At 42.1% G+C, this 27,930-nt stretch overlaps 1 protein-coding gene across 1 annotated transcript; it reads right to left on the reverse strand.

The window, feature by feature from the left end:
* Positions 1-44: 44 nt before the first annotated feature.
* Positions 45-27,424, reverse strand: LOC107378962 (phospholemman). The gene is made up of 8 exons (XM_015949481.3): positions 27,230-27,424; positions 7,399-7,446; positions 6,406-6,438; positions 6,260-6,283; positions 5,975-6,049; positions 5,868-5,904; positions 5,719-5,762; positions 45-648 (listed from the first exon to the last, which is right to left on the reverse strand). Exons 2-8 carry the CDS (start codon positions 7,433-7,435, stop codon positions 629-631), a joined length of 270 nt encoding a protein of 89 aa, XP_015804967.1. The 5' UTR covers positions 7,436-7,446; positions 27,230-27,424; the 3' UTR covers positions 45-628.
* Positions 27,425-27,930: the final 506 nt, after the last annotated feature.

Below are 27,930 nucleotides of genomic sequence, written 5' to 3' on the forward strand. Positions count from 1 at the left end.
ACCTCATGATGGTCCTCTGTTTGTAGTAAATACAAGAACACACATGTTTTTAAAACAGATGTTTTATATAAACTGAAAATAGATGACTCTGAACAGTACAATCTACAACACTCCTAAGCAGAAGCACTAATGACTTATGATGACACAGATTCATAGATTAGACATGAAAACATCAATGGGGGTTAAGCTAACAGAAGACCAATATCTACAACCACATGTACCTTACACATACAGCAAACAAAAAACAGAAGTGATGCCAGACATTACCTACAGTATTACAATCCTTTTGGTGATCACTTGTGATTATTACTGAATTAAATCACTTTCACTTCAGTCAGTTAAGTCTACTAACACAAACAGCATTTCACAACTTTTGGTTTGAGGGTTTAAGTGAGTGAAATGAAAGTGGGACAAGCTCACGTACAGTTATATTTGTGTGTGTGGAGGTGCAAGCAGCTCATCAGTAGTTCAGTTATCAGGCGATAAGATTCACACCTAAACTCTGGTGCACATTCTGTTAATCTGTCTAAATAACAACAACAGTAACATCTCTTCTGCGGTAACAAATCCCACTGCTGGATGGTTTCTGTTGGTTGGAGGTTTGGGAAGTTGGTGTAATCACTGGTTTCTAGCAGTCACACGCGCGACCTGAAAACAAGTCAGACAGACATGAAAAGTCTTAAAAAGAAAGGAAAATAATAATTCTTTGGTTATGCCTCAATTTAGCCTTTTGTCCAATCCCATCATTTATAAAGTCAGCCATGTCTCAGTTTAGTTTATAAAGTCAAAATTTATACTGTACAACTGCTGCAATGGGATTTACAAATACATGGTTTCTAATCCAGTCCCTCAGGGGTCTGTCTTGGGGAATCTATTATTTATAATTAGTGGAAAATCCATCCACTTGTTCGTACCTCCATGGTATTAACAGAAAGCGCAAGAATAGTCATTGAAATAACTTGAAACTAAGGATACATCAAAAAATCGGCCACTGAAAATTTCTGACCAAAAATTACCATAAAGTGCATTTTCAGTTTTCAATTGTAAGACCTAAATCACATGGCCAAAATAGGCCAACAGGTGATCCCCGTTTTTCTTTCGTCTCCTTCTGATCTCTTGTAGCGACTTGCCCTTTGCTTCATAAATAGTAAATTTGTACTGATTTCCAAAGAAGTTTTTTCCCTTTTAGTAATGCTATTTTATTATGATCTTTGTTGTCATTTGAGACTAGTTTGTTTTGAGCTTAACGAGAATATAGTGAAGCAGCTCTCATGTGATTGTTAATTTAGACCAATGTGGTGCACACATTTAGTAAACAGAAAACCAACATGGCGGTGTACTCGAAGTCTGAAAAAGCAGCAATTATGATTTTAATATCTTAGAATCTTCTGAATTCGTGAACAAAAATGAATTTTATGGAAACATTATTTAATGTACACGCGTGGGGTCAAGTGAAACAATTTATTTTGAGTTTTAATTTATATTGTGCATTGTTATGTCAGTGCTAAATAAATATTTTCATAGTTTTGTATTTATTTATTGCAATGCCAGCATTTCGGTTTACGGCCTTGGTGTCCTCATTTTTGGTTTTCGGTTCAGAATTGATTTCTGGTTTTTGGGCCTTACACGGACAAGCACATCATACGTTGGTGATCTTCTCACTCCCTACAACCCCAGCAGGTCCCTGAGGTCCAGTGACCAAAGCCTACTGGTTGTGCAGCGCGCCAGGCTAAAGACCAAAGGTGACAGATCATTTGCTGCTGTAGCCCCCAGACTCTGGAACTCTCTCCCCCTGAGCCTGAGATCAGTGGACTCAGTGGTCTCCTTTAAAAAGCAGCGGAAAGCTCACCAGCTGTGACCTCCTGTTCATCCCATTGTCTCCATCACTAGCTTTTGTTCATGCTGCTGTTTCCATCAGTTCTGTACATTTTCAAACTCCCTTGTTTTTTGCTTCAAACTTTTTTTATTGTGCTTGTGAAGCACCTTGTGATTTTAATCTTGAGGAAGTCGCTATACAACTAAATCTGTGACTCCCTCTAACACGGCTGGTCCACTCCTTCCTCCTTCTCTGCCTGATGGACTCCCAGCTTCCCACCAGCTGGTGAACAGTGAGGTCGGCAGCATTTCAGTCCACGTTTATGAACGCCTTCCATTCTCTGTGTGTGTAACAGGAGGCTGTTCATGATGAAACAGATGGAGTGTAAATATAACTTTGGACTGTGGCAGCGTGCCAGCAGGGAGATGAGACGTACGCATTTTCCACCCGACACGATCGTCTAAAATACTATAATCTACAAACGCAGTTACATTGGATTCTAATTAAAATTAGTTGTTTTATTATATTTAATTTTGAGAATTGTTTTGTTGAAATATAAATTCTACCTGCACAAATACAATCTGTTTAAAGGTCAATGTCAAATCAAATCAAATCAATTTTATTTACAGTTGTAAGAAATAAGTATGTGAATCCTTTGGATATATATGGATTTCTGCACATATTGGCCATAAAATGTGATCTGATCTTCATTTAAGTCACAACAGTAGGCAACCATGGTGATGGTGGTGCTGTGGGGGTCTATTTTACCTTGCTACTTTTTCACCTCATGAGTTACTTTTGAACTAAGCCGATTAAAGGCATCTATATAGTAGCGGAGAGCGTGCTGCGCAAGCCACGGCAGTGAGTCACCGGACCACAGGTGATGAGCGCTGCAGTAGCAGAGCGTGTCGATTATGACTAAAAGAAAGTTTTATGAGTAGAATGAACGATCCTGTGTTGATTATAATATTTTGTGGCACCACTTTCAGAATGTTACTGTGGCCATGCGCAGGGTCCATATAATTCAGGGGTGGGGAACCCTGGTCCATCGAGGGCCACTATCCAGCATATTTTAGTTTCAACTAGGGCTGGGCGATATGACGATTTTAGACCGTTTTACGATCTACACATCTGACGGTCTGTCATTTTTGAGAGACCTTTTTATCACGATTCACAGCTCTGCTGTTGAAATTCTGCCTCTGAATGAAAAGGGAACTTACCCCAGGCGAATGACACGCCTTTGTTTGACCCTTAACCAATCAGAGTGAGTCATAGTAATATATTAGTGCCCCGCTTGTTTTCACCTGTGTGGGAACAAACATGGCTTCGGCCGCGGCTGTCTGAGCGACAACGAGGTTTTCGTTCCGAAGAGGAACGCCTCGTCCATTATATGGAACTGGTTTGGCTTTTCACCAGATGACAAAGAGCAGCGAAACGTCATTTGCAAGGAGAGCATCAAGGCAAGTGATGGCAACACCACAAACTTGTTTAATCACTTGAAAAGAAGGCATCCCAAACAATACAATGAGAGCCAGCTGGCAGCTAAAGCTAAAAAGCCTGCGGCTGCAGCGGCTAGTGCTTCTTCCAGGCAGCAAATGCTAACAGAAACACTCACAAAACTCACTCCCTACGACAGAGACAGCAGACGATGGAGCAGCGGGACAGATGCTGTGACGTACCACTTGGTTAAAGATTTGTGTCCCGTGCAAACAGTAGGAGTGGGATTTAAGAAAATGATAAAAACATTGGATCCACGCTACGAGTTTTCCAGCCGCAAGTATTTTTCGAACACCGCCATTCCACACATGTACGCTGAATGCAAAGTGAGAGTTGCAGAAAATATTCAGAATGCGCAGTTATTTGCTACCACAAGCGATCTCTGGTCCAGCCTCACATCAGAGCCGTATTTGAGCTTAACTATCCACTACATGAGCAACTGGGAGCTACATAGTATTTTGAACAAGTTAATGTTTGCACAATACGTTTGCAATTGACATGTTTGCACTTTAAATATGTTTACGATTTTAATTTATGTTAAGTTACTTGAAAAACGAAAAAAACTGATTTTTGTAATTGTTTCTCTCAGGGCTTTTATCATCTCTGGTGTGAATTTAAAATATAAGTGTGTTAGCACTGTGCTGATTATCCCTAATATGAATAAATGTTTGTTTGTTCAATATTTCTCTTCTTTAATACGCAATTGAAGTTATGCTATTCATGGAAAAAAAAATCGTGATAAAATCGAAATCGTGATAAAATATTGGAAAAATTGTGATATTCTATTTTTGCCATATCGCCCAGCCCTAGTTTCAACCCTGCTTCAACACACCCGATTTCAATCAGCAGGTGATTAACAGGCTTCTGCAGAGCTTGATGAGCAGCTGAACAGGTGAATCAACCACTGAATCAGAAGTGTTGGAGCAAAGACGTGCAGGATACCGGCCCTTGAGGACCAGGGTTCCCCACTCCTGATATAATTGATGTAATATAGGTAGAAACTAGATCTTCTGAGCCTGTCACCCTAACAGGAGAGTCAGGCTCCCCTTTGCTCCCCTGGAATTCATACCGTGGTTAAGAGTAGTTAATTTTCAGATTTAAGACACGGTATACTATGGTTGGCCCAGTCCAGTCCTGGTAGCGTCGGCCCAGTTACACACCGCCAGGTTTTGTTCACACAGCCTTCACAAGAACATGGAGACCTCTGAACACATGGGTGGGGCAAAAGATGGCAGAGAAGTCCGTGGTGTCTCTCTTATGTAAACAAAGACGGCTGTGAGCAATGTTACTTTTGGAAACTCTGGCTCTGATATTGTTTCTGCTCTCTCTCCCATTGAGAGTGCTGTGGGTGCTCTTCACAGCAGTTAGTCCTCATGCTGCACAGCTTCAGCCTCGGCAGCTCTCCCTCTCTCTTCACAGAACACACACAGTCTTCGTGAGAGAGAGAGAGAGCTGGAGCAACAGAGGAGATGTTCACTCGACAGTATCCAGAGTGAATAGCGCATTCGAGAAGCCCCTGCAGGTTGATTCTATTTGCCAACCAGAGGCTCCCCCTAAAGGAAGGTGTGAATCTTATTCGGCGGTGGGTGTGTTGGGTCACCGCAGCCCCAGCCAGACCGCCGTGTAGGAGGTCTAAAAAAAGGGGTGGGGGTGGGGGGGGGGGGGGGGGGGCAGCTGAACGCAAAAATAAATAATTTAAAAGCAGGCTACCCAGATGTGAACACAACATACGCTATCAAGACCGGACTGAGTTGACCTAGATGTGAAAACATCATTACACGGGGAAAGGCGTTCGAAAATGTACAGGGGAGCCGAGTCAAAAACGAATACAGTACATTTTAATTCAATGCGATAATTAACTGGGAGCCATTTCAGAGACATAATGATGGGACTGATGCGCTCTTTTCATTCTGTTATCAGTCTAGCTGCAGCATTCTGCACCAACTGTAGACGCGTCAGAGCACACTGAGACAGACCAAAATACAGGGAGTTGCAACAATCAAGCTAGGAGGAAATACGAGCTGTAGTGACTGTTTTCAAGATTTGGAGAGAAAGTAATAGTTTAATTTTGGCCACTATCCTTAAATGAAAGAAAACTACAGTTTGTTTTTGGACAGTTAGATTAGAGTCAAAAATTACCCCAAGGTTCTTGGCATGTTCATGGACATGTACTGTTTGGTGACTCTTGACAAACCAAAAAGAATAACCTCTGTCTTTCATTATTTAACTGGAGACAACTGTTTGCCATCCAGCATTTAATTTTATGGAGAAAAGCTTTGGTTGGTTTAACCACATTAGTCAAAACGACCTTGATGTTTTGGGAGTCATTTGGAGTTTCAACCATAGAGATGTTTAAATATAATCTGTTGAAGGAAGGTTAGGTAAAAGCTGTGTGTTTATGTTACCCTGGTCAGTGAGCATCTGCTGAGCATTGCTTCCTGTTCTCCTTCTGAAAAGAGAGCAGAGCCCATTAAATTTTGTATATATGCTCTTATTTTGAAATGTCCAGATTAATTTTATAAATATAATTTAATTTTTCTGCTGAGAGCCTCACCTCTTGCCCTGGTTGAACTTGCACCTGCAGTGGCCACCTACAGAAACAAAGATGATCATTTATCTTTACATCTGGTGTGTATGTGTGTGTGTGTTTGTGTTTCTTACTTAGCAGGATTGTGATGCCGATGAGACAGAGGACAGCAGCCAGGATCAGACCTCCAACACGCAGTTGGTGGTAGTCTGCTCAAACACACAATGATTTAGATTTAGTCACCATTAACAAAGCAGCCCTTAAACATGAAAGCAACGAGAAACTGAAACCAAAACTAATGCCTGATTTGGTGGTGGATATTAAAACATGGCTTCAAAATGAACATAAGAAACTTCATGTTCACAAACAATGATAGAACTTCTACATAAATCCAAAAAGATGAGAGAACAGAGGATTACCAAAGGTAAAAGGGTCCTCTTCCACTGTGGGAAAAGAAACACGCTGAGTTAAATAGAAAACTCTCAGTGGCATCAACGTGTGAACAAGTGACATCATTAAAGACTAAAATGTGGTCAACATGTATCAAATCCTGTGAGGTTCTTACCGGGTTCTGCTTCTGCAAACATTACTGACACGACTGTAAGGAGACAAACGGAGACATGTCAACGTGGTGAGATGGGGATTCAGGTCATTTCTGCTCTACTACAGAGATTTTTAACAGATGGCATTTTGCACTCATGGAAATATCTTTACCCACACGATTCACACAAAACGCTGAGACACTTGCCTGGGGTTTATCTAAAGGCACCTGCAGGATTCTCAGTCTAAAAACAAAAACGTCTGGTCTGATGAGACAAAGATTGAACTTTTTGGAGTGGGTGCCAGGCGTCATGTTTAGAGGAAACCAGGCAAAGAGCATTCCAACAGTGAAGCATGGTGGTGGCCTCACCATGATGTCCAAGTAAGTAAATTTTATTTATATAGCACTTGTCACAGACATAGAATCACAAAGTACTTCACATAGATCAAAGCAAAATAAAACAAAGTCATAAAATCATAATGATCTCAAAACAGAAACAGATTAATTTCAGAAAAAAAGTCATAAAAATACAAAATTTCATAAACAGATGAAAGTTAAAAATAAGAAAATAAAAGATTTAGATAAAAGCATCTTTAAATAAAAGGGTCTTTCGCTGATTTTTAAACATGTGGGGATGTTTTTTCATTTTTTTTAAATATAGCTTTTTAATAAACTGTTCCATATTCAACATTTAACCACAAATATGCAGACCCAGATGAAACAAAAGCAAAAGAGAAAAATAGTTTCTTGCATGCATGAAAAAATATTTTGTACCAAATAGTTTTCCCTGTTCACAAGATATCATCTAATTTGTCACATTAGGGATACCGTAGTTTTTTAGTGAACACCAGATAAAATGGATAGTTTTTCCAGGTCCTCAAAACGAGTCTGTTAATTTCCTTAATTTGAAAGCTCCATGACTTATCAATCCACTTTAGTTTTTTCGTGTCTTCATCAACCGATTTCTTAGTCTTTGAAGAAAAAAAGATTGTATGAAAAAACTTGACTTTTACTCACATGTCATAAACACCAAAGTGCCGATCTTTGACATCATTAGGTCTGAAGCTGTGGGAAAAGAGATGGAGTGGTTAAGTTAGATCTAAATGTTGGTAATCGAGACAATGTAAACATTACGGCAATATAGTAGGTGTTAGAATTTCAGTAATGTAAGTTAAAGGACATTTTAATCGTCTGTATTTCTTTACTCATGGAAAAAATGCCAAACTCCCTCCGCCATATGCTGTCACAGACCAAATCAGGTTGGATCCTGTTGAGAGAGCTTTATGTTCGTAGTGGCTTTCCGCAATCAGCCGGTGAGTGATGCATGATGTCACTGAGCTACATGGTTTTATAGTTACATGTAACTAACTTGGCTGTTCATACAGTAAACAAGGTTATGAGGAACATAAAGTGATCCTCCACTCTTCTTGACAGATACCATAGAAGAAGATTCAAAATCAAACCAATGGATAAATACTCCTTTAGTGAAAACCCTTTAAGGTTCACCAAGCAGATGCAAAGAAACTGGACAGTTTAAAGGAACACTAAGTAAATTTGGCATAGTTGTAATTCATGATCTTGAGCCAATAGGGTCTAAAATGACCTTTTACAGGGAGAACGAATACTCTCTCAGCCCCCTCCGCTCCTTGTGGGCAGAATACAGCATTTGCAACTTGAGCTTCTCTGGACCGATGACCCAGAATCTCATAAGAACTAAGAGAACAGAGCACATCCCTCCTGTTCTTAGATTACACTAGTTACCAGTAAACCACATAATAGATTTCAAAGTGCTCCTAGTTAATAAATCACTCAAGGACATGGGACCAAAAGTACATGCCAGGGGTCTCATTTATCAAACATTGCGTGGAATCCTTACTAAAACCGTACTTAAGCTCAGAAAAAAAATACTTTCACCAAGTAGGTTTGTGATCTATCAAACATGGGGTGCGCACAGCTGCACGCAATCTCTGCTTCATAAATCAGATACTATCTAGAAAGTTTCTCAGCTGCTTTTGAGTCACATCCCGTCTTCACCACGCCCACTTACTGCCATAAATAGTCAGTGTAAAGTGCCTTGTGGATCTCATGCATATACATAAGCCGACTGTTGCAGCGCTCCGCCAATGACGATGGTGACTGTTAGGGCTGGGGGTAAACGATTATTTTTAAAACGATTATTCTGACGATTATTTTATCGAATAGTCGACTATTCTAATGACTATTTATACAATTAATCTAATGATTATTTTTCTATTGCACAGTTAATAAAAACCAAAAAATCTCTAATAAATTCCTCCAAAAAACTGATAAATGGTTACTGTAAGAGAATAAACACTACAGGCCTTCCATTTTGTATAACACTGCTTTTATTGTGTTGGTTGGTTATGTTCTGGTGACGTGTAGAACTTGGGAGTGCAGGCTGCTGCCTGAGAGGTGGTAGAAGACGGAGTGTCTCCATGCTGCTTTGTTTTGGTCACTTATGTGCGTGAGGCGAGTGGTGTTACGACTCTTCCTGGGGAGTTTGGCTCGTGTGCAAAAAGGAAGGGACAATAATGTGGGATTTAAAAGTTAAAACGATGATCAGGTTTATTTACAACTACAAAAAAAAATCTTTCCATCCACAGGTTGGGAGTAATAAAACTAATTCTGCCTGTGGGGAATTAAAACAAAAGTACAGATAACTAGGGATGTCCCGCTGGGCAAAGATTACTGGGTTTTGGACCAAAATAAGAATCTCCAAAGTTCCAAACTCTAAACTGGGCAGTTAAACCAAACTCAAGGTGATATTTTAAACTAAACCGAAAACCCACAACACTCTAAATGTAATAAAAGGGAGATCTGCACCACAAATTATTTTTTATGTGTTCAACATGTTTAAATATCGCTTGTTTAATTAACCAACATTTCTAGTGTACAGCGCCTTGTTTGGTTGTAATGCCTTGTGAATGCGCTTTATAAATAAAATTGGATTGAAAAAAGATGAACTCTAAACCAAAACGTAACAGCTTATCCAAACGCAAGAAGCTGTTAGCGAAAATGCTAACAGTAGCTTTACCAACGTTAAGTTCAAGTTACAAAGTTTAAATAAACCAAAAACACCCAGCAGCAAACAGACCAGCATGGAGGAGAGACTGCTACCACCAAAACAGCTCTCCTAATGTCTGAAAGAAGCTCCTTTATGAAGGGAGAAACGCTCCCGGTGATTTTCTGCATCTGCTATAGAGACGGAGCAGCGCATTTGACCCCGGAAGTTGTTGTCCGTTGCCGGGAAACGAAGGCGGGCAAAACAGGAAAGGAACCTAGTAGCGGACGGACGTTGTTCCGGGTCTTCGGTATTTGGCGGAGATGTTAGTGAAGGCGGAGAAGAGGGCGAACTAGAGGAAACACAGGCAGATTCCTCCTCTATTTACAAACTCCTGGGGATGCAACAAGTGGGCGCGGTGCGTCGACTACCGGATCTGACGTCGACGAATTTTTAGAATCGAGCCGTCGACGTCATCGAGGCTTCGCTACAGCCCTAGTGACTGTAGATCGAGGCAGATCAAGGAAGCGCTATTTCACAGAAGCAGAAATTGAGGTACTTGTGGGTGAGGTGGAGAAATGAAAGGAAGTGCTTTTGCAAAACAAATAAGAGAAGATCCACGGAGTGGCACAGCGTTGCTGAAGCCGTCAATGTTGTGAATTCCTCAGAGAGATCTGTAGCGGATATAAAAAAATGCTCCAATTAGGATTCGGGGTCACGGGGCAGAGGTGGAGGGCTGGTTGTTGTTTTTAAATCCAGCTTTCCTTGTAAACAGCTTACACCCACCATGTCATTTTCTTCCTTTTAACTGTGCTTATTTGAACTGTGCATCTCCCCCCGCCTGCTCGTTGTGCTGATTTATCGGCCTCCAAAGACTGACTCTAACTTCCTTAATGATTTCTGTGATCTTGTGGCAGACTGCATCCTAAAATATGATTATGTCCTATTTTTTGGTGATTTTAACATCCATATCTGCTGTCCTGATAATGTGCTTGATAAAGGTTTTTTTAATTTGCTAGAGTCATTCAATCTAACTCAATGGGTATCATCCCCAACTCATGCCAGGGGTCACACCCTGGACCTGGTTATCTCTTATGGTCTACCCATCATGAACCTTGTGACTTTGCCTCCTGTGTTCTCTGACCACTCTCCAATACTCTGTGATGTTACGTTGCCATTACCTGTCCCTGTGTGTGAAGCTCCAGCTACTAGGTTCAGAGCCCTGGATGCAGAAACAATTTCAAAGTTTGTGGACTGTATGTCTGTAAGGTTAGAGACCTTTAACCCTGATCCATCTAACGTTGATCACTATTCACAACACTTTGATGTACTTTGTAATCAGGTCCTGGACGTGGTTGCCCCTCTCAAGCTTTGCAAGTCTTGGCCTAGGAGGGAGCCTTGGCTCTCTGATGTCACACGGGCTTGTAGGCGGGCGTGTAGATCCTCTGAGAGAAAGTGGAAAAAGGATGGCCTACAGGTCTCGCGTGAGTTGTTCAGAGCATCTCTGGTTGCTTATCAGGATGCAGTGAGGGCCGCCAGAATGGCCTATTTTGCATACATCATTGAGACAAACTCCAATAATCCTAAGATTCTCTTCAAAACGCTAAACTCAGTTCTGGTGTATCAGGAGCCTAGCACCATGTCTCCTACAGCTGCTGGAAACTCTGAAGCTTTTCACAAATTCTTTGTTGATAAAGTGTCGGGCATTAGAGCAGTCATTTCTGGTAACTCTGTTGACCCTGTTCCAGTTCCTCCATCACCACCCACCCTGAGCTCCCTCAATACAGTTTCATACTCTGAGCTGAGTAAGCTAGTTGCGAGGCAGAAGCCATCTGGCTCTCCACTTGATGTTCTACCGCCTCGTCTCTGGAAGGCTGCCTGTCCGTGCCTTGGCCCTTCACTTGGTCAGATTATCAATGGGAGCCTCAGCACAGGTGTGGTCCCAGCTGCTTTGAAAGCAGCAGTTATTCGGCCGACCCTGAAGAAACCTGGTGCTGATGTCTCTGTGATCGAAAATTACAGGCCTATCTCTACCCTGCCCTTTACATCTAAACTGCTTGAGAAAGTCGTTTATCAGCAGCTGGTCTCACATTTAGCTGACTCTGATCTGTTTGAGGTTTTCCAATCAGGGTTCAGGTCTGGCCATAGCACAGAGTCTGCTCTACTGAGGGTCCTAAATGACATCTATCTATCACTAGATCAGGGAACATCTGTGCTGCTTCTGTTATTAGACCTGAAAGCAGCCTTCGACACAGTTGACCACGTGATTCTACTCGATCGCTTGGAACGATGGGTTGGGATCAAAGGGTCAGCTCTGGACTGGTTTAGATCGTATCTCCAAAACAGGACATTCTGTGTTAAACTGGGTGATGTTTTTTCTTCTTGGGAGGGGCTCCGGTGGGGGGTCCCGCAGGGGTCGATCCTTGGTCCACTTTTGTTTGCCATTTATCTGCTACCTCTGGGGTCAATCTTTCGTAAACATGGCCTATCATTCCATCTGTATGCTGACGATTGCCAGATTTACTCTCCGTTGTGTCAGGAGAAAGGTCACTCTATTCAGTCCTTTGTCTCCTGTGTTAATGAGGTGAAGTCTTGGCTAATGTCCAACTATCTACATCTGAATGAGGGAAAGACAGAGCTCATTGTTTTTCACCCCAACAGCAGGAATGTGGATCGTTATGCTGATCTTGGCCCTCTTTCTCCATACTCAAAACCAGTTGTTACCAGTTTGGGGGTGAAACTTGATGTAGGACTTAAATTTGATGCTCACATCAATTCTGTGATCCGGTCCAGTTTCATTCACCTGAGACGCCTTGCTAAAATCAAGCATATGCTATCGAGAGCCCACCTGGAGCGGGTACTGCATGCCTTTGTAATTTCTCGGCTTGACTACTGCAGCTCTCTATACGCAGGGTTGTGTCAGTCAACACTGCGTCGCCTACAGGTTGTGCAGAACAGCGCTGCCAGGTTCCTGACTGGGACCAGGAAACGGGACCACATCAGTCCAGTTCTGGCCTCCCTGCACTGGCTTCCGATTTCCTATCGCTCACAATTCAAAATACTCGTCTTTGTTTATCATTTCTTCCAGGGTGGTGCTCCCCCCTATCTGGCCACACTCCTGAACAGACATTCCCCATCACGCGCTCTGCGCTCCTCTGACCAAGGCCTGCTCGCTGTCCCTCGGTCTAGGTGTCGTACCCGTGGGGACCGGGCTTTCTCAGTCCTAGCACTGTTACTCTGGAACCAGTTGCCACCCTCAGTTAGGCTGTCCCCTTCTCTGCCAGTCTTTAAGAATCACCTAAAAACACACCTCCTCCGCTTGGCGTTTCCAGAACATGTTTGATTATGGCCCTCTATTATGTTGAATCCATTCCACAGTTTTCATTGGTACACTCAATCCATCCACTCAATCCAATTGTGTTTCACACATTTGTATTTTACCGGAATGTTTCATCGATCTTGTTATTTCCATTTTGTATTTTGTAATTTGTAATTTGAATTTCTTTTATTGTTGATTTATTCAGTATAATTACTTACAACTGTACCATGTTCAGCGCTTTGGGCTTCCTGACAGGGTTGCGGAAGGCGCTTTATAAATAAAGCTTTGATTGATTGATTGATTGATTGATTCGATACCCGGACTCCCAGGTGAAAGTCACGTGCGCTAACCAGTCAGCCAAACGGAGATCTCTCTTGTCCAAGTAGCCAGGGCGCATGATCAATCGGGTCACAGTGACAGGACACACACCGTCACAGACGCATGACATTCTGTCTCAATCTGTCCCCCTGCTGATATTCTGCATTCCGTATTCTGCGCTTCAGGCTGTGTGTGTGTGAGAGAGTGTGCGCGCATGTGTGTGTGTGTGTGTGTGCGCGCGCGCGTGTGAGTGTGCGTGCATGTGTGTGTGCGCGCGCGTGTGTGTGTGCGTGCATGTGTGTGTGTGCGCGCGTGTGTGTGAGTGTGCGTGCATGTGTGTGTGTGTGTGTGTGTGTGTGTGTGCGCACGTGGGGGTCTTGTTCTGTGTGAAACCGAAGCAGTACAAGTGATAATGCTGCAGGATTTCATAATTTTATCCTTCTCAGCAGCAGCACTGCAGGTCCTCTCCATGTCCAAAATGTGCGTAAGCCAGGTCCTTAGTCAACTTAAAGCTGCGCACATTTTTCCTCTAAGTTTTCTTTCATAAATTCCAAAGTTTGCGTGGAAAGTTGCTTACGCAGTTTTCCGACCCCGTTTTGTGCGTAAGCAAGCTTGATAAATGAGGCCCCAGATCTCTTTCCTGTATATTCACCCAATAGGGCTCTGAGAACTTTAGGTAACAATCAGCTGGTAGAACCTCGGGTCAGAAGCAAACAGGGTTAAGATACTTTTAGCTACTATGCTGCTCACATATGGGATCAACTTTCCCAGGACCTCAGATCTGCCCCAACTCTAGTGTTGTTTAAATCAAAACTGAAAACCATCATGTGCTCATCAGCCTTTGAATGATTTGTTTCTTATGCTGAATCGTCTCCACTGTAATCTGTGATGTAATTGCTCAACCTTAAGTCTGTCTTTTGTTTTTAGCTCTAAATAATAATTTTATTTGTGTATATTTTAATTTGTGTTCTCACGTTTGTTGTTGTGCCATTTCATGCTAATTGTAAAGCACACTGCATTGCCCTGTGTTTGAAATGTGCTATATAAATACGCTTCCTTGTCTTGCCTAGAAACATTTTACGGTAATCCATGTTTACAACTCAGAACCTTAACTGTTAAGCCTCCCGTTTTGGTCAGGAAACTCCTGTATTTTACCTCTTTCCCACCATCTTCTCGTATTATGTTCATTGAACAAAAATCTGCCATGCTCTCATGGAGAATGGAGCTTTGCTGAATTTCACCTTTAATATCCTTGGGAATCTAAAATATTCCCACACAAGAGACTTTTAGCACTTCCTAGGTGGATAGAGTAGTCCTGGTGGTTGACTGCTTCTGCCACGATCCATGTGCATCCGTTCTAGACACACTTGTCTTTGGTTCCAACATTTTTTTCCCCAGAGTTATTGAAGTGTTAACACTGAATTAACTGCAGTGTTTCACACAGTTGTTAGTAGTCACACCGGTTCATCGCTGCAACCCAAGTTTAAAAAAGCCAAATAGTTTCTCTCTAATAAAAGAAAAATCCAGAAATCTTTGGTGTCTCTGCGTAATATGTAGATTGATCTGTTACAAAATGCTGTCATTATAAACAAAACATTCTCCCAAAGTAACTCTGAGCCAATATCACACACACACACACACACACACACACACACACACACACACACACACACACACACACACACACACACACACACACACACACACACACACACACAGAAAGTTGAGCTAATCTTCAGTCACAATGATGAAAGCCTCAGATGGATTCTTTAATCTCTCTAACAGCATCACGCTGCCTCTTCTCTAACCTTCAGCATGAACCCCGTATTAAACCACACTCCGTCACAACGTTATTGCATCCACCCTTTCTTGTCTGAAATGGTATTTTAATCTCATTTTCTCCAGTAGATCGGTGAGATTTGCTCTCTAAGTGCTGAAACTTCCCACTGCTGGGTGATGACTAAGCACATAACAGAGTAACAACACGTATCTCCCTTGAAAAACAAATCCATTTCCTGAGAGCTTTGATCCTTTTAGACACATTATCCAAGCACCTTTGTGCTCCTGCTGTTTTTGGTTGCCATGCTGGAGCAGCACCAGCAACGGCACCATGAGAACAGGGAGGTGTCACACCTACCAGCAACACAATGGTGATTTTCCACTTACAGCACTTTTCCACTCTGAGCACATCACAGGGAGGAGCCATTAGAAATGCACACACAAGAAAATGAAAGAGACATGTAACATTGACCTTTGCACCTGACGTCATGCCGCTCATGGGACTCAGCCACAGTAGAAAGACTGTTTACACACATTTAAACTCTATTGAAGTTAGTCAAAACAAGCCAGTTAGTAGCTTTTATTGCTTTTATTTAGTTGATTTTACAGTAAAATGAAAATAGTGCAGCCAACCACACAGCAAACTTAACAGACAAGGGTGTAAACTCAACTTGCCCTTTTTAAAAAAATAATTTTGATGGAGATCAAAATCGGGAATAAACTGCAGTGATCGATGAGATGAGTAGCAGCCCTTAAAGTATTTTCAGAATTGCAGCGAACATGTTTATCTGGGTAAGAACAATTATCAGAAGACATGGACAAACTGTGATGGACTTGAAAGGATAAATGTGATGTGTTTATATTACTTATGTAGTATTGATTATCCTGTATTTCACCATGGAGGATGTGTGTTACCTTCCACTATAGTGAAATTAGAGATAATCGTTTATAACAATATTGTTGCAATGTTACTTATTTAGCATGATGAGTGTTATGAGATATCTTATCTCGTCCTGGTGTCAGGGTAGCAGCTGGTCCTGGTGACCCCGCCAGTGACCCTGGTAAGGATCTGGACGTGTTATTTTTATTTATTTATTTTTTTATTGGCTTCAGTGTAAAATGAAGTGCTGTTTTAACATAATGTTATAAACCCAGCAAAGTGAAATCTGGCAAAGTCGGTAACTTGTTGTCATTAGTGAACACCATCAAGGAGAACATAAGCTAACGTTTGTAAGCTAGCCAACACTTAACTTTTGTAAACACCTCTCTCTATAAACCCCACCTAGGTGCAAAAAATCTTCCCACAAGTGAACTGAACTTGAACCAGTAGAAACCAGGCTAAACTGACTAAATAAACAACCTTGGTCGCCACTTTTCCTCACTGTTCAATACTCCCGAAATTCACTGTTGATCCAACTAGGTGCATTGCTTCTTCCGATAACTGAACTGGGCTTGACCTAGTTAAAGCCATGCTAAACATTGCAAAAAAAAAAAACCCCAAAACTAAAAAAAATAAATAAATAAAAATCTCAGGTGCTCTTTTGTTCAATGCTCCTTTCGCACTCTGTTTACTATGTTTTTACCATCCAACATGGTGGACCCATGTGATCAGGTGACGAAGGTGCAAAGGGTCAATAGAGCTCTGGACATCACGTGGTTCTCAGAGCGTAGGCGCCATGCTGGCAGGCATCAAAGTAAACAAAATGAATGGGACTGGCATAGATTTTACTCCGTCTGAGTTTACTTCACATTTTAAAACAGAAGATATAGTTTTATGTACTCCGAAATTAAATAGACTAAACACCTCCAACCCTTACCAAGCCCCTGGGATACTTTTTAAAACTCCAGAAGCTGTCGGAGCTAACCTTTTACCTGATTAGAGAGACCTTGACATTTAACATTTCCTTATTAGTTTTCCCTTGTTCTACTCCGAAGCATCGCTAAGAACATACAAAAGCCAGGAAGGATAAAAATGGAATCAATCAGGGTTACGTAAACAGCATGCAGAAATCACAAATGATTAGGCAAAGTTTTACGTGATTTTACTTGTTGCTATGAGCAACAAGACAGAAAAAGTCGCGTCAAAATAAGTTTAGGAAGCCCACCAAGAATTGTAATAAAAGCATTTCAAATAAATACCCTATACAGTTGAGGAAACACTGATTTAACTTCCTGATATGAAGTGGTCGCTGTGTAAGCAAAAACTTTTGCTCCTGGGATCCCACAGTTTCATTTTAGCCTGGTCACTAGCACGTTTTATTGCGATGATCCAATATTTGCTGTGTTCCGGTTCTTGGGGATTTCGGCTCTTCCCTTATCTGCATCTGTTATGGCATCCTGGGACACAACAGGTATCGCCCATATTTCCCGTTTCTAGTTTGGGTTTTCTGCAAATAACAGCCTAACTGCAGGCAACTGCCTGCCAAGATGGGGGCCATTCGATTTGAACTGTTGCATGCCGGGAGAAATGACATCAATTCCCGGAGCTCCATACCAGCAACAGCACTGCCACTATAGAAAGCCTAATCAATCAATCAATCAATCAATCACACTATAGAAAGCCTAATCAATCAATCAATCAATCAATCAAATCTTTATTTATAAAGCGCCTTCCCCCTGTCAGGGAGCTCAAGGTGCATAAGAACATAGAGAAATGTAAATCACAATGAATAAACAGATAATAAAAGCAATTAAAATAGTGCAAAGAGGGTAAAACATTAAAGTAGAAACAAATGGATAAAACAAGGGATAAAATGACCAATAAAAGCAGGGAAATAAAATCAACATAAAAAAGGGCTGAATAGAGAGCCTAAGTCACGCCTATCTACTTCCGGACCGGAAGAACTAAAAATGAAAGCAAGTCAATGGGGCTAAAAAACTATTTTCTAATTCCACTTGTTATGTGCAATGGATTTCGCCTGATGCCCAAGAATTTTTAAGACACATTCAGATGCCAAGAAAGCGCTTATTTTTGAACAGGGACAAAAATTTATTTAAATTGTGTTTGAAAATATGTCCAGGACTACAAATGTGCATCACCAAATTGAGGTAATTGAACCGGACGCGGAGAAAGCAGAGGGAAAATAACTAAGTTTAGCTAATTTTAACTCCTTCATCCAGGAGGAAAGAACCACCCAAAATCAGGCCATGTGGAAAGTAGCAGCTAAGCTGACATAGGGGATTCTGTGGTGACATATTAGCAACATACCGACGTCTGATTTGTGGTCAGGAATTACGAATTTTAAATAGTTGATGAATCTCAAAGTTGGTGACTGGCGTGGTTGAAACACACACCACTACTTTTCGTTTAAATTGAAGGCAAAGCAGATTAGAAACTAGCTCTTTTAGCCTCATTGACTTGCATATCATCTTTTAGTTTTTCTGAGGACCCATAAGGGAGACTTAGGCTCCCCATAGACCTTTACCAGGAATCTGTCATCACTGCGGTGTTTTGGACATCTTTATCACACAAGTAGAAAGTAGGTAAGAGACAAAGTCACGGAAGCTCCACATGCCTCAGACCTCAGTGTGATGCACCAGAGGCAATGTTCATGCAACAAGGAAAACAGGTTAAACTGGAATAGAGAGGCCCAAATGTTGATCTGGATAAAGAAAAACACCTACTGAACGTGTAGCAGGATTACCTCTGATCTAAAATAATCACATACATAGCATTCGAAAGTGAGATGGAAACTCAAGTTGACCTTTAAGCCAGTAAAGGTTTTTATTGAACAGGGCCTCTCCTTTCCTCAGCTGCTGCTTCGAGTTTGGGAACATGAGAAGAAGAAAACAACAGGATGAGTACTTTTCTCCTGATCCCTCCCCACAGCAACCTCAGGCGAAGCATGGGGAATGTAGAGTATGGGAACCAGGCCAGAGACTGGTTTAGGAAGGTTTAACCCCGTGAGAGAGAAGAGGAAAAAAGAAGACAAAAACAGAAGGGTGGGGTGGGGGGGGGGGGGGGGTGGAGAGATAGCTGTGAAGAAGGTGAGACAGTTTTGAGTTTAAATAGAGGTTAGAAAAAGGGAGAGCAACCTGGCTTCTCCCCTCCTCCACAGGGAAGATCATATTCTAAAGTAAATATTATTGTGAGGTAGGGCTGAAAGAGAGGATTCAAATCATTGTTTATGCAAAGGTATAAGTACAGGAACCTGCTGAGTAAATCTTGTTGTGCTGATATGTGTATCAAGCATTTAGACATGAGGATGCCATTCAGCTGTCATGATCCAAGTCCCTGATCTGTTTTCATGTCTCTCTGCTCTGCACCTAATCACACAACCATGTTCACCTGGGGCTCCATTGTTTCCACCCAAGTTCTCCATGATTGAAGCTCCCAGCAGACATTCCCTTTTGTCTGTCAATAAAAGCTTCGCTCACATAATTCTGCGTTCATATGAGAGTCTGAGAAATTATGCAGGTTAGGATGGTTTTTGTGTATGACTCTAAAAGCTGAGTGCAAAGTCTTATGAATATAGCTCATTTCTAACACTTTGAAGTCTTTGCTGCTGTGAATGCAAATTCAGGTTTGTGGGTAAAAACTGTTGAAATTATGCCACAGGTAATCAAACCCCGATGCCATCAAACGTAACATGCTACAACTGAAAAGATGGCTGTTGACAGTGGAGCGGGTGGAGTGACCAGTGAGGTGTCACAGGAAAAGCCAACAATCCATCCAGAATTTCTTGCTTTTGCTACAAAACATTGCCTAGAAATCTAGATAAACCGCAGCAATAGCAAAAGAATTTGGTCTGCAGGTCAGTCTATGCTCCATTCTAGCCACTGGACCAAACAGTTTTAGGCTGGACCAATCACAGCACTCCATGTCTGTAGGGGGATGTTGGGAAACGGTAAAGCTTGGTTTATGTTTGACGCATTCACTTTCCGCGCGGTGATGCGGCTCGCGGCTGGAACGCACTTCACAACTCGCAGTGTTTATGGTTTGTGCGGCTCGTCTCTGCGGTGAGCCAATATTCTCCCAAACTGAACGGGGCAGCATGGAGCTCTACAGCATGCATCCAACACTACACCATAGTAGAAGTAGAAATTACTGTTTACAACATGACATTTCAGCATTTTTAACAGCGTTCTCGTCTTTTCCGACAGTGCGAGCTATTTCTCTCCAAGAATTATTAACAACATGTTGATCACGGTGATCTTTGAGAGCTGAATCATACAAATGTCTGTATTTACGAACCTCTGCCGTGCCGGTCCGCCATGTTTTTCCGCGTCCGACCGTCCGCGTGGTTAGAAATTTTCCGAGGTGTGCGTTGCGGAAATCTTGGGCCGTGCGGAGACGCGGTGGAGGGGCGTGGTTGTTAAAATGACGCAAAATGACGCAACTTTTCCGCGCGGAACCGTACGGACCTCGCGGACGCGTCAAGCATAAACCAACCTTTAGGGGCCTGTATTTGTATAGCACCTTCTTAGGGTTCTACAACCCCCCAAGGCACTTTACAACACAATCATCCACCCATTCACACCCTGGTGATGATGACATACAATTTAGCTACAGCTGCCCTGGGGCACACTGACGGAAGCAAGACTGCCAAACACAGGTGCCACCAGTCACTCCGACCACCACCAGCAGGCAAGGTGTGTTAGGTGTCTTGCCCAAGGACACAACAGCAGCATTCTCTGCCAGGAGCCAAGATTTAACCTACAACCTTCTGATTGCTGCAACCCACTCTACCTCCTGAGCTACTGCTGGGTGGGCTTAGCACTAGAGCTGCAATGGAGAAAAACTGCAAAGATGGCATCGGCTCAGGAACAGTGCCATTTGAAATGGTCCAATAGCATGCAGAGACTGATTGAAAGACAACCATAGATTCTGCCCAAGACTGAGTTATGTCTATGGGTTGAGGCCAGACTGTATATTTACATTTTAGGATGATTTGCCAGGCTAACAAAACCTTCCAAAGGGCAAAAATGCACAAAGCATCTATTTTATGACTTTAAATAGCCTCCAAAAGCTGCTGGTGAGTGAATAATTCACATTAGGGTCTAGTGTTTTGCTTTATATAACTTTATCCAAATATTGCCAGGCCACTGTTGATGTCCCAAAATCTAAATCAGAAGGGAGGTTTGTTTTTATCCTTATAGCTGAAACTCTCCCGCAGAGCTGCAGTCCAGCTCGCCTGTGGCCATAATAAAGAGTGGTCTGTTCTGGCTTTGTCATGCTTCTCTGCCAATCTCTGACTGGTTTTTGTTTTCAGCCCTCTTCCCTTTCTCTCTCTGTGTTTAGGAGTGGTTATCCACTTCTTGTCTCTTGCCATCTCCTCCCACTGGTAGCTTCCTTTTTATTATAAAATACTGAAACCCGGCTGTTCTTTTTAAAGACGTTTCCTTTATCGGTCCCCTGTCCTGAAGCACTTGTGTACATTCATGACCTTTCTCCTTTTATTCAGCCTGTTCCCCTCTTTTCCCCCTCACATTACAAACATTCAGGATTGCAGGCTCTCACATTTTTGCTCAAGCTCATAGTCATCTTCAGCTTCTCTATTTGTCTGAAGTCAGATTACAGGGCATGCCGAAGCAAACCACCAACTTCTAACTGGGTTATAAGGTCGTGGCTCTAATCAAAACAATACGTTTATATAAACATGTTTAAATTAGCTGACGATGCCAACATAAAGCCAGACTTGTTGCTCATGCTCTTCTTTGTCATCTGGTTACATTTGAACTTATTTCTTTGCACTGCTGGTCATGAAGGCTATGAATGCCTTTTAGGTGCTCCTCTGCTGATCTTTACTGTCCGTGCTAGCTCACACTAAACAGACTGCAGACTCAAAGTTAAAACACAAACAGTTACAAGCATATGAAAAAGATTTTTGATACAAAATAAAGTAAATATATAGTCTGGCAACTACCCATAGACAAGAGCTCAGTCGTGGGGCAAAGTCTATGATTGTCTTAGAAACTGTACACAATTGGGCAGAGCTAGGACCAATCAGAGCAATGAACAACAAGACCTATTCATCGCTATAGAAATTAATCAACTGGGCAGTTCATCGCACATCATCTTAGAAGATTACAAAGCAAACACATCCTGTTTCAGATAAAGGACTTAAGTAAAGCCCTTTTCAGATAGACATTCTGGAATATGTGTGGACAATTCAATCCGGTTTTTAACTGGAACTGTGTTATCAGACACACCACTTTTGTACCGGAACTTGTCCTTTCGGCTGCCTTCACACAGCAGGGAAAAGTTCCAGATATCTGAGGGGGGGGATCGGACTTATGTTAAGCATAATTCTGCGCACACGAAGATGCATAAGAGACCGGGATGATGAAGCTCAATGGTTAAAGGAATCACTGAAGCGGTGTGAAGCGCTCTGTCGCGCGTCTAGACGGTACCGTAGGAGGCGAGCTGCCATGGTTCGCCGCATGCTACAGCAGCAGGCTATCTAGGTGCGCACAGCGTCCCCCGGTCCCCTCCCCCTCCTCCCTGTCTGGAACTCGACCTCACCAGTCTGAAGCAGCCACCTTGTCCGTAACAAGTCTGGACCTGTTACTAGGGGCGTCGTCCGGTTAAATTACGGAAAACGTTATCCGGATGTTTGTATTTAGACAAAAAGGTCTTACGGACAGAGTCCGGAACATTTCCGTTTTTTATGGCCTGTCTGAAGGGGGCTTAGGTCCCTCGATATGCTCATGTCTTGAAGAAAAACTCAATTCTAAATTGTCCAAAGTAAATGCTAAAGCCGTTTCAGCCATGTTTGTAGTTTTTCTCCTTCACAGCTCTGGTGCTAAGCCTACTCAATGTCTCTCTATAAACAAAGAGCGCCGAGATTGGCCTGACTTTAAATAGTTGTGCCGATGGTAGACCTGCTGATGCTATGGTGAAGAGTGGCTAGACCAAACTGGCCTGCAGAGCAAACAAAATCCTTCGCTACTGCTATGGTTTGTCTTGATTTGTAGAATACTGTACATCCCTAATTTCTACGAATGTTAGATGAATGAGGTCCCTGGTCTGAGGAGCAGTGGAAACTGTTTCTGAGGCGGGACAAATCCCTTCTCCTATGTTTAGTGGTCGGGTTTGGTTCATTGGAAGAACTTTGACTACCTGACGTCATTGGGCCAAATGTGAAGTTTTGTTTAGTTTTTTTTTTGTACAGGATTAAAAGGCACTTAGGATATTTTGAGCAAAGGTATGTTTTCATCTTTGTTGCCACACTTTGAGCCTTTTTCTATTCCATTATGGCGGTACCTTAGTGCATAATGAAAAAAAAATTGATTTGGTGTGGAATAACATGACAGGCCCTGACCTCACAACATCGGAAAACCCAAAGAAACACCACATCTAATGGAAAATCCTTTCAAGGAACAGACAGCAACTACAATTCAAATTCCATTTTTAGTTCTTTTTATAACACAGAAAAGGTTTTTTTTTTTACCTTGCTGACAGTTTCGTTTGCCGACTGCAAAACTACAATTCAAGTAAATGTGTTGGTGAGGTGAGGCCAGTGACTTCTGTTCATATAGTACACACAAACTAGGGCCACTGCTTAAAAAACCCGACGTTGGAATTTTTTTTATTCTTTAGCGTAACATATTCAGAGTAGGTATTGCATCTACGGTAGCCCACACACATCAAAAAGGTTATATGTCATCGTGGTGGTGTCGCTATGGCTACGTTTACACTGCTGGCAAAAGCCCATCATCTCCGTGAGAGGGGGATTCTCTGTGAATGAATTAATACTGGAACATTTTCTGTGAATAATAATTCAGGAAGACAGTGGGAACAAGAAGTAAAAAAGTTTACAGTTTTTAAAAAAGTTTACAGCCCAAAACAGAAGAATTAACAGGTGTGATCCTGATCCTGTGGATAAACTGTCAGTGAAAACTTTCACATCACAACTCTGCCTCTCCTGGTTTCAACTCCACTGATGGTGACTTCTTGTCTTCTGCGCATGCGGGTCGCTTTGGTGCTGTGGAGCGTTCACGCTGGAGAGATTTCAATGTTACATTTCAGTCATAGTGTGACCAGCCTACGGCTGGGCGATATGGCCTAAAATTAATATCACGATAAATTGAGGATTACACCTCGATAACAATAACTGGACGATAACTACAGGTATGTGCATGGGAAAAATGATCTCAATAAGAGTCAGAAATTTTGATAACGATAAATTTTCGATTTATCGCCCAGCCCTAGAACAGCCACACAAAAAAATCTGAATTACAAAAAAAAAAAAAATTCTGAATTGAGCATCAAGGACTGCTGTGTGAACGTAGTGTCTTAAATATGTCTCAATTTATGTTTTAGGTCCTCAACCACCCCTCCCAATCCTCTCTTACATTTTTTGCACTTCTGACTTGCAGAAACTAAATGAGACATTTTCAAAATGGGTTCCAGACATGCAAGATTTTAGAAACTCATCGCCAGTGCCTTTTGAAGTTTGTTTAGCTGAAGCACAGTGAAGGACTGGCTTTAGAAATAGCAAACACAGGCTTCCCTGCAACCTCTGGTCCACCACACAGGGTGTTTTCAGACCAGAATGGGAAGCGGTCTTGTGCTAGTGTAGGTGAGAGCAAGTTTACAAGTTATTATTGAGTAAACTTCAATTTGAGACGCTAATCCCTAGAAAGAACCTACTTGACACATTTAGTTTGTAGATGAAAATAGTATCATATGGCATTCACTACATTGCATGATAGCTCGTTAGTTTGGCATGTGTAGACTATCTGCACGCACCCACATGTCTGAATGTTAGATACACGTGTTCGTGCTTCTCCACCAGGCAGACAGCTGCCTATTCTCAAAGGCATCTTCTGTTTCCTGAATTAGCTCCAATGCATTCCAGTGCGTAACATGTTATTAGGGAGGGCTGCATGGTGACGCAGTGGTTAGCACTGTTGCCTCGCAGCACGAAGGTTGCAGGTTCGAAACTCGGCTGCGGCCTTTCTGTGTGGAGTCCCCATGCATGCGTGGGTTTCCTCCGGGTACTCCGGTTTCCCCACAGATCACAACATGCCCTATAGGTTATAAATTGTAAGTCGCTTTGGATAAAAGCGTCTGCCAAATAAAGAAACATAAACATAAACATAGGGAGGGGCCGGCACACACAGGAAAGTCTGCATCATGGATCAAACAGACTCAGCACAGCACGAGCTCACGAAGCATTCCTTGATGTTCTTTCAAGAAAATTCCTCAAGTCAGGAATCAGGGATTTTCTTACTATAAAACAGGATGTGACCTGATATGTTCCTAAAAAAATCGAACAAGAGACTTTAGAACTTCTCACGTTGGCTGCAGATTATCTTGGTCCAACGATAAGTTCCAGCAGATGGTGCAAAGTGTTACCTCCATTGATGTGGGGACGAAAAAACAACACATGTAGAAAGGAAGACGCGTCATGATGGGATGTTGGTAAACAAAGGGAAGGAGGAAAGGACATTTGCGAGAAGACTCAGGAGTTACGACAGTGGTGGAGAAGGGATGGAGTGTAACGGGAGGAAGAATTCCAGTCTCGGGAAGGAGACAGGAGGGAAGATGAGGAAGAAAGCTGTTGGGAAATGGGAGGGAAGGAGGAGGGACATGGAGAGCACGAGGGAGCAGCATACTCAAACCATGAGTCACACTCGGTAACCACAAGTCTCAGACAGAATGTGCCTAGTCAGAAAATAAAAGGATGAAGGAAACGCCCATCATCTATTCTTCCCAAAAACCTCCCAAACACTAATAAACTGTATTTCTGATCATTTGTTGTTAAACCCTAAAGAAGTCCAGCTCTGCCATCCCTGCTTGAGAAGGTTAAACTAAGCGGTGAAGGTCACGGCCATGATGCTGGTATAAAAATCAATGTCTCCTCGTTCAGGTTTCTAAATTTATGTTTGCGAACAAAGTGACACAGCGAAAGGTGAGGAGGGGACAGTCAAGCTCCTCTTTCTCCTGAGTGTTTGTCTCAGTTCGCCTCTGAGGAGGACAGAGCTAACTTTGTCTAACCCGAGGAAGGAAAGACAGCTCTGTTCTTTGACTGCACATTTATCTGCTACTTCAGGAGGTTTTAGGCTTTACATGAATATATGTCGACACAGACACAAATACTTTAAACCAAACTTTAATTACTGAGTCTTACTTTTGGATATTTCTAAGTTTGGTGTATGAGCCTAAAGGCATGTTCACACAAACCTTGGTTGCTTCAGAGCCCGCCTAGGTTCAAGAACATCATTTTCTTTGCTTAATAGCTCAACACACATTTTGTTTTCGTGATTAGAGCTGGGAGCAGGGATGCAACAATACCAAGTCTCAGGTAACGTGCAGGAAGGTAGAAGATGTCAGCTGGTATTTTGTAAAATTAATTTAAAATAAATCAGATTATTCTGTATTTTTCCTCCAACCTGAACTGTAAACATTGTCCTATGGAACATGCTCTGACTGCTCCTCTCTCTCAGTTCGCTATGGGCCAAAGTATGACAGAAAGTTTGATTTTTCTTTTTTTTTTTTTTTGGTTTCTCTCTCAGTCTTGGGCAGGACATTTAGCCAATGTGAAGTACAAAATAAATAAAAAGAAAAACACCTAACTTCTTGACTAGGTGAATGGAGAAAAAAAACTATTTGAAAAACTAATAAATACACAAACGGCCTGCCTAAGTCATTATACTTGATTATGTTACAGCCTGAAGCTCGCTGCTGCTGAAGGAGCCACAGCTTTTGTTGAAGTTAAAAGATTTGTAAATCAAGCTATGGCAAAATTCTGATAACCAGTCAAGTTTATATTTTTAATTTGATGTAATCAACAGTTAAAACGTCTTATCAGGACAATGTTAATGGGGCCAGCCCACTGACGGCTCCTGTTCCCTGTCCTTGTCCCACTTTACCCCTGTGGCACTCTACAAACAGAAGCTACCACTTCTCCTCTTATCAGCTGACCTGTTCCACACACACACACACACACACACACACACACACACACACACACACACACACACACAGTATTTTTAAGCATATCTGTCTCGGTTGTATTTAGTGAGCCAGTCTAATGAGTACATGACAGAGCTCAAAGGTAAAAACTCAGCTTCTGTTTTCCCTCTGCTTTCATCATGGGAGCGCGTGAGCGTGTTGCTCAGTGGGCGCGTGCGTCTGGTCTGATAGGTATAAACATGGTTGCTAAAGTTTTTTTCGCTTTTAAAACACACACGGTCTGTGAATGTAATGCTGTGTTGTATCATTTCAACTTGATAAGTAGATTATTGAAAAAAATATAGATTTAGGAAAATATTCTGCACGTAAAGCCGTAGTCGAGTTTCCTCTCAAATTACTGTAGAAATGCCTCAAATGATAAACTTTCCGGAAAAGTGTAAACTTTCCGGAAAAGTGAGCGTTGTGGAAAACTTGTTGGAAACGTTTAAAGCGAAAGAGCAAATTAAAATAATGATTTTACCGAGCAAATTAATAGTTTTAAACTTACCTTTGCCCAGTTTATTCTAGCAGCGAGGGTATGTCTGTCCCGGAGAACGTGACGGAGGAGCAGCTTCTAGTCTCTCCACACCCAGCCCTCGCCACTCCTCTGTGGCACCAACAGGTTGGTTTTAAGCTGAAGGGGAAGTGTTCAGCGGCTGTTGCAGATTTCTGATCCTGGGTCGGTTTCTGCTCACGGCTAACGCTGCAGGACTACAAACCGCGCTGTAAAAACTGATCCAGAGTCAGCGTTAATAGCAGGAGAGCGGATTTAATGTTTGTTTCTCGAGAACGAAGATGTCCAAATTCTATCTGAGGTTTTTACGCGCAAAAATGTTTGACCAAATATTATAGCAGGGGCGGACCTGCAGGGGACAAACCTTGCCCCTCAGCTTCACCGCCCCCCCCCCCCCCAATCCTAACATCAGCACACGTTTTCCCCTTAAAAACACAAGGTTATCTACAAAGAGAGTACAAATGTAAAAAAGAAGTAAAACAAGAAGCGTTAGATTCTATAGGATTTGCAAGAGTTCTTGTGATTATAAAATAATTAGAAGTCAGTTTCTCCTCGTGCTGTCAAAGTACTGTGAGAAAAAAAGGCAAATTTTGACTTGTAAAAGGTGTTTATGACATTATTTTTTGTAGTTTTCCATATGATCACTTCAAGTGATGTCATTGCAAATAGGCTCATTTCACTGCAGACACTTTAAC

The sequence above is a fragment of the Nothobranchius furzeri genome, chromosome 5 (assembly GCF_043380555.1).
Source record: "Nothobranchius furzeri strain GRZ-AD chromosome 5, NfurGRZ-RIMD1, whole genome shotgun sequence".
NCBI classification, from domain to species: Eukaryota; Metazoa; Chordata; class Actinopteri; order Cyprinodontiformes; family Nothobranchiidae; genus Nothobranchius; species Nothobranchius furzeri.